The sequence below is a fragment of the Xiphophorus hellerii genome, chromosome 19 (genome assembly GCF_003331165.1).
Source record: "Xiphophorus hellerii strain 12219 chromosome 19, Xiphophorus_hellerii-4.1, whole genome shotgun sequence".
Lineage (NCBI taxonomy): Eukaryota > Metazoa > Chordata > Actinopteri > Cyprinodontiformes > Poeciliidae > Xiphophorus > Xiphophorus hellerii.
The window spans coordinates 5978174-5986235 of NC_045690.1; the positions used below are offsets into that span (position 1 = coordinate 5978174).

At 36.3% G+C, this 8062-nt stretch overlaps 1 protein-coding gene across 1 annotated transcript in view; it reads right to left on the minus strand.

Moving 5' to 3' along the window:
- Positions 1-7318, minus strand: part of LOC116709222 (hypoxia-inducible factor 1-alpha-like) — a 24805-nt gene extending 17487 nt beyond the window's left edge. The window contains exons 1-8 of the mRNA XM_032547636.1: positions 6574-7318; positions 5446-5583; positions 4214-4494; positions 2870-2943; positions 1839-1960; positions 1649-1739; positions 361-467; positions 136-284 (exon numbers count right to left, since the gene is read on the minus strand). Of these exons, the coding sequence (XP_032403527.1) occupies positions 136-284; positions 361-467; positions 1649-1739; positions 1839-1960; positions 2870-2943; positions 4214-4494; positions 5446-5583; positions 6574-7318 (1707 nt within the window). The remainder of the gene's footprint in view (positions 1-135; positions 285-360; positions 468-1648; positions 1740-1838; positions 1961-2869; positions 2944-4213; positions 4495-5445; positions 5584-6573) is intronic.
- Positions 7319-8062: the final 744 nt, after the last annotated feature.

The window sequence follows — 8062 nt, forward strand, 5'->3', positions numbered from 1 at the left end:
ATAAATCGTTCAGTCCCTGGATATCAGCATTGGTTCTCTGTATCAGGCCTTTCAGATCTCTCAGGTCATAGAAATAACAAAAAACAGACTGAATGATTGATTGATTATCAGTGATTGGTCATTGTGTGTGCTTACAGGGCCGGTTGTCTCGTAATTCTCGTAGATGGTAACGTTCATATGAGCGTCTAGGATTACTCTTCCTCCTTTCCAGTACTTCAGAGGAGGCTTGATCACGCGGCCGCTTCGAGACACGTTGAGGGAGGAGGGAGGAGGAAGCGTCTCGGCTGGAATTAGAAAATTAAAACTCAGAAACAGATCTATGTTAACCCCCAGCAGTCCATCTGTTCATCTTGTTCTTACGTGTTTTTACAGATTTTCGTCTCTGCTGCCTCACAGGCTGATGCCTGGAAGGGAGCTGGGATTCATTCTTAGACAAAATGGCGGCATCCTTGTTCTTCTCTGCCTGCCTGTAGAAACAAGATAATATTTACTCATAAAAATAAAGAAATTGATCATATGAAAATGTTGCATGGGTATAGATGTCAGAAATTAGGAGATGTTTTTCCTCTAAAACACGATCGAAAGGTCAGGGCTGAGCGGTATAAAATAAAATCTCAGATTTTTTCATACCAAATCCAAATTTAATCAATTTTGTTTTTGCTCAGTTTCTTTTCTTAAAAAATAATTAACAGTAAGTATTTCCAAAAAGTGACTTTTATTTCAATTGTCCCTTCTGTGAGTTGTATGAAGAAGTATCAGGGTCAGAATAAAAAATGTTGGTTTAAATACAAGAATAAAGTTATAACAATACAATCGATCTGTTGACCAGGTTAATTACTCAGAAACTGTATTATTTTTCCCTGTGTCCGCACCAACAGCTGCCAATATTTTCTTTTTCAACCCATCAAACTGCAAGTTTTACTTCAATGTAATAAAGAATAAACACTCTGATGCCTAAACATGGATTTTTACAAGAAAACGGCATTTTCCATTTATTCTGGTTATTTTTTATGCTGATGAAAACATTTAATGGTGACAAAAAAACTTTGTCGCCACACTGAATGTGTTATAGTTGCAGGTAAGATTCCAACAATAATCAATAACAATATAAATGGTGATAGACAAGTGGTCAATATCAATAAATGTCTGGTAGAATAATAAATAATTTCACTGAACCTGATTCAGAACCACACAACATTAGCCCCTCAAACTTTCGCAGCAAAGTGAGTGGCTTCAACTCTCTCTTTGGTTACCTAGCAACGGCCTGCTGGGTAACAGTTTCAAGTAACTCCCCTCCCCCAGCTTTGGTTACCTAGCAACAACATTTTGAGTAACTGCCAAAGTAGCAGTTTAAGGTTTCGCCACCTAACTGCTTAAAAATGGAAAAACTGGAAAGGTCACGCCACCAGTTTGGCCGTATTTCAGATATCTAAAACAAAAAAACTAATTAATAACTATAAATATCGACTGATATTTTTATTATATATATTCCTTTATTTAATCAGGTAAACCCCGTTGAGATCTAGATCTCATTTTCAAGAGGGACCTGAGCAAAAATTTGCAATACATAGCAACCTGGTTACAAGATAAAAGATATGAATCTTTTATGTTGTGATACGTTTTTTAGCCATATTGTCGAGCCTCTTACTCTTTCGACTCTAACAGAAACGTCTCATAAATCGCCTTCCAGTTTGAAGGGAAGCCATTCACAAACTTCTTCAGGAACTTCATTGGAAAACCTGAGGGAACAAAGAGAGAGAATCAGAAAAAAACACACGCTCACTTTCTTTTCTAAAAAACAATTAAAGCGGCCATTACGATTTGGTGTTCAGTCTTACTAGAGGCGAGTTTGATGTTCATCTGTCCCTGTAGGATGTACACCCTGCCGGAGACGGTCTTCAGCACCAATCTGGAGATCCGCTCGGTGATGATGTTGCTGTTCCACTGAATGTTCTCCTCTCTAGGAGGAAAAGAGAAACAAAATGGAAGCGTTCACTCTAAAATCTCACTGTTAAGGTACAAAACAAGGCTGGGCGATAAAACTATTTTATCGATTTATCAAATTTTTGGTTTTGAAGGTTAAACTTTGAGAAAATCCCAAGTTTTTTTCCCCCACCAATAAACTCCTTGGGTTTCCATAGTTCAGCGTAACGTCAGCACGCACAGGGCGGCCATCTTGTTTCACAGCTTCTGTTTATTTAAACTTTGAATTCAGGTCAACGCTACAACAAAATACAAGGGTCAGGCTACAATTAAATTTTTTTATTCAGAGATTAAAATCATAATATTACAAGAATAAAGTCATTTGACAGTAGTATCAAAATGATATGAGAAGAAAGTCATAATTTTACCAGAATAAAGTCATAATTTTATAAGTACTTTAACAGAAAAAATAACAAAGATTAAAATGAGGTACGCTGAGGATCTTGTGGGTTTTACAAGTTTTACAGATAAGAAAATACTAAATATTTTAACATATCAGCAGCAAATATTACGAGTACCAGGATCTTAAACTGATGGTGCAAATAAATAATAATAAAGAATAAGAACACAAACAGAGCTGCTCACCCTGTCCAAGCTTTGTCCTTCTGGTAAAATTGCCTCTTTATTCTGCCAATATTATGAAGTTATTCTCATAATAAAACAAAAATCCTCATAGCCTGGCCTTAATACACCATTGTACACCTCACAGAAGGGTTGACTAAAAATAAATTCTACCTTTTCAAAATAGTTTCTGTCATTTGTAATTTCTTATTTTGCATAAAAAGCAAAAAAATAAAAAATTAAAATCAGATCAGGCATGAAAAAAATAGGAGATTTAATTTTTAAGCCTTATTGCCCAGCCCTATTATGAGCGACAGACACTTACACGTGAATCCCGTCCACAAACAAACCCTTATGATTCCTCCTCAGGAACCAGTTCCTGAGATGAATCACATTCTCCTGTAAAGAAAAATAAAATACACATCTGATGATGAATAGAAACGCAACAATTGCACAGAACTGATTTGATATAATATTTGGAAAAGTAGAGCATTCAACGTTTGTGATGCTGTGTTGTCGTGTTTTCCTTAAACCCAAATAATAAAGTTTTGTAGTATGAATAAAAATGAAATAAAGTAACAAATTATTAAGATTCATTTCTAGGTCATGTTTTCCTTTTTTAATCTCTTTTATTTTTCTACTTTCAATTCATGTTTTACTTTTTCCCCCAAGTTACTTTTCCTTCTTTTTATTTCCTTCATGTTTTTCTTTACCTACATTTTCTTTTCCACTCTACTTTACTGTAATTGCTATTATTTCTGTTTTGTTTTACTAGTTTCTCTTCTTTTTATTTCCTTGATGTCAAATTACTTTGTCTAGTTTTTTTTTTCTTTCCTTAATCTTCTTTTTCTACTTTTTTTTTATTTTCACCCTTTTTTGAGCCTTTGAGTTTCTGCCACTTTTAGTTGCCATTTTATTAAATTTTAATTAAACAATGTGTCATTAATCCCAAATGTTGTTGTAAGCAGGCCTGTCATGATAACATATTTTGCTGGACTATAAATTGCCACAGAACTTATTGGAATAAATGATAATATTGTTATTTTAAGAACATTTTCAAGTGATATAGTGGCATAATAATGGAAGAACACATTCTCAAAGATAAATAAACTTTAAATTCTAATGAACATTTAACACTGAAGCTGGAGGCCATTTGAAATGTTCAAAATAAATAAAGAAAACAAATAAAATAAATGATTAAGTCTCTGTAAACATACTTGTGTTTTTAAAAAAAAAGGGATAGTTGAGACCAAAGCACCAAAGAGGAAAAAGAGAAAATCGATAAATCAAGAAATGTAAATTACTCAGTTTCTCTTAATTTATCATGTGATTAATTGATTTATTGCTTATTGTGACAATAAATCAATTGTTTATTGTTTATAAACAATGTATATATTGTTTATAAATAAATACTTTTTTTATTTTAAAAAATAAGCAGTTTTTTAAAATAAAAAGCTTATTAAAAAGCTTTTTAAATAAGCTTTTCCCTTATTTAAAAAAGAAAAAAGCTTCTTCAAAGACTTGTTGTAGACGCTGATGGCAAGAAGGAGCTCCTCTAGCAGTCTGTATTACAGCGTTTTTAAGGAAGCCTCTGACGGAAGACTCTGTTTTCCTATGACCTCCTCTCCTTCAGTTATTGAGCATTAGTTTGTCTTCTGTTTCTACTTACGAGTGGGAATTTCTTCTGCTTGGGCCAAACGTTGCGTCTGAACACCGCCTCGTCTTTCTTCGGTATGGAGATTCGTGGAGTGTTGAGCACCAGCGGGTCCTCCAGTAAAACAGTAGGGGAGCGCGAAGCAGGGATCGGAGTATCCTGCGAGGTTTCTGACCGACTCTCTGGTGACTCTGCTTGGTTCTGGTTCACAGCAGTATTCACTGAGCGAACGTCCTGCATGTGCTCCATGTGATGATTTGAGGAGACATCAGTGTCGCTAGACTCCTGCAAGTTCCCTAACAGAAGAAAAAAATAATATTTTATTTCTTTTCAATAACTCAATTTAAAAAGTGAATTTTACATACTGTATGGATTCATTGTACACAGACTGCTGCATTTTTTAAGTGTAATTTTGATGATTATGGTTTATGCGGGGCGTGCCGTGGTGGCGTAGCGGTTAGCGCGACCCATATTTGGAGGCCTTGAGTCCTCGACGCGGCCGTCGCGGGTTCAACTCCCGGGTTCGACTCCCATGTCTTCCCCCCCCTCCTGCCCCGTTTCCTGTCAGCCAACTATCATATAAGGGACACTAGAGCCCACAAAAAGACCCCCTGGAGGGGTAAAAAAAATAAATTAAAAAAAAAAAGATTATGGTTTATGCAGTCTGTTAAAGAGAATGTTAAACAAAACCAGAGCTGAAACAAATAATCGGATTAATCGTGATCAGTCAATTATCGAAATGATCGTTAACTAATTCTGTAATAGATTAATCATTAACTAGAGCATTCAGACTTAAAAATAATTAAGCACACTCACAACAGTAATTAAGAACAAACTGTACAAAAATTATAAGTATTTTGCATCTAAGAGTTTTGTAAATATGTTTTACCAAAAACTCCTCAAGTGACATAGTTTTAGCTTCACCTGGTTTAGATTTCCAAATGGAATGCTATATTATTGCATTTTAGGCAATACAATATTTATTTCTTACTTAAAAAGGGGAATTGAATTACTTGTTTATTTACGTATTTTAATGTATTTCTATTATTGGACAAAATAGACTGAAGTGGTTAATGAAAAATCTGTAGAATGTGACAATTTTCTATCCGATTCACCATCAGAATAATCAATTTCAAAAATAATCATTAGTTGCACCTATATATAATTTTTTAAAATTAAATTATTGAGATAAGGTTTCATTGATACTCTGTTGCACGTTATGGCTGTGGCTCAGGACTCGTACGTACTCTCGTTCCCTGCAAAGGAATCCCTTCTGCTGCAGGTTTCCATCTGCTGACGTTCCCTTCTTCTTTCCCTTTCCTTCATCACAGCAAACATCTTGGCGGGAGACATTCTGGGGCGTGTATCCAGAATAACAGCTGGACCTGTTCAGAACAAAGAAAAACAACATTATTTGTTTTCATCCGAGTCGTAATAAAAAGCTGAAATTATGGTATTATTATTATGCAATAAATCAATTAGTCACATGACAAATTAAAACAAGCTCAAGCTTCTGCTCTTTTCTTTCTTTCTACCAAAGTCTGGATGATGAAGCTCTTCACTCTGGCCTGAACTTGCCCTCTTTTGTTTACAGAGACTTCATAATTCATTTTATTTGTCGTTTTTTTTTTATTTATTTAGGGTATTTAAGACCATTTTCAAGTAATATATTAGTAATAATAGCATAAGAATGCAAGTTCACTCTGCAATTACAAAAAAGCTGTAGTTTTGTAAATAACACTTAAAACCGGAACGGGACGATATTTTAAATAAAACACAACAAACAAAAACAATAAACACAATGAAAATAAAAACCACACACCACCAAAACAATAAATAAAATGGATTATGAAGTCTCTGTAAACAGAACTGCCCTTCAAAAAATATTAATAATTAGAATGGAAACTAGTGAGCTTATTAATTTACGATGCAATTAATAGGCCATCATTAATTGATTAACCAATAAATCAATTAATCACATGATAAATTAAAACAAGCTCAATAATTTCCATTTGCATCATTTATCGTTTCTCTCTCTTCCTATCAAAAACTGGACGATAAAAGTCTTCAGTGTGGTGCTTTGGTCTCAACTAACTCCTTTTGTTGAAAGATTATTTTGTTTACAGAGACTTCCTAATTAATTTTATTTGTTGTTTTGTTTATTTATTTTGGATATTTAAAATGTCTTACAGTTCCAGTGTTAAATGTTAGTTAGAATTTAAAATGTATTGATCTTTGAGAATGTGTTCTTGCATTTTTATGACATAAGTGACAATAGTACCAAAACAACGATATTATCGTTTATTGCAATAATTCTGGGACAATTTATTGTCTAGCGAAATGTGTTATTGTGACAGGCATGGGGAATAACTCACGTTTGAGTCCAATGGATCCTGGTTCTTTTGGTTCTGGGAATATTTTAAGATTACCCCAACCCGGTCTGCAGGGGTTGCTCTTAACGCTGTCCCCAAAGGCAGCAGGTCTTCTCCTGGCTTTTAGTGGACCTGAGTCCTCGGTGTCATTCAGATCCAGTTTCCTCTTCCTCAGCCTGTTCTTTATGGGGGAAAAGCCGCAGCATGGAGATCTGGGATTGAGAGAACGAGCTTCCATACTGAACTCACTCCTCCCGCAAGTCCCTGCGGGTTGGATCCTACTGAAATCATCTGGGCTCTGATCTCTGAAGACCCCAGACGGAAGTTGGGACACAGATGTGGACTCCATCAGGACTCTGTTTCTCCGTGTGAACCCACGAAATCTGTCTTTAAGTGGGGATACTTGCTGCAGAGGGACGCGGCCAATCGGATAGTCGACTGTTTCCTCGGGGCTGGAGATCGGCGACAGAGTTACCGCCTGCGCTGGAGTTTGACAGGAAGCAAACTTGTTCTTCTCCGTCATCTTTTCGGACCAGCAGAACCCCGCGGGGTCCCGGTTAAATCCCGGTCCGTCGGCCCTGCTGACATCCCCTGCTTTGACTCCATGTCCGTATTGCTCTCCAACCTTCCGCATCAGCTCCTTGTCGCCCTCCGCCTCTTTCTGAACTTTAGCTTTCAGCCTCGCAAAAATCTTCGCGGGAGACTGAAAGCTGGGATCTTTGCGTTGCAATAAATGACAAAGCGCCATAATCCTGCGGGATTAATCTAATAGATTATTGAACAAAATCAGATACATTAGCTAACAGTTAGCCCGCTAAAGCGCAATTTTCAAAAGACATTAGCCCCACCCTCTTTGACAAAGTTCCGGTGACGCGTTGTAATGCTGCGTTCCAGTTCTACTCGGAACTGGGAAATTCCGAAAAATCAACCGTAACGCCATCTGTGAAACTGGGAGCGATTCGTGCAACCAGCTACGACTTATAAGACTGATTGCGGGTTTCAGTAGCATCAACCGTAGTAAGACGTGGTGGGAACCTGTCTATTTTACAAGCCACACATGTAAAAGTCCGTCTAAAATCAATGTTACAGGTAGCGCCTCCAACTCTAAACTGAACAAACTAAAATGGGTGTTTACCCATGGAAAGTAACGCTTGAGAATACGTTTGTAAGAGGTACCGCAAACAATGTGTAGCCATCTTAAAATTCGGACTTCTTCGCGAATTCCGACGTAACTTGAACGGAGCATTACAACAAAACGTCTCTACGTCATACTCATCCTATTTTTTCCTAAATGAGACTATATAATTTAATTCATATTTAATTTAGAAAATTTGTTTACAAGAAATTTGTTTTAGTGTCTTTTGTTCAAACATAATTATTCTGAATAAAGTTTGTAAAAGAGAGACAAAATGCAGTTGTTTATTTATTCCTGTAGAGGGCAGTAGAACGCGCAGCCGCGTTTATTCGACAACACAAAGAAAAGCCTTTAATA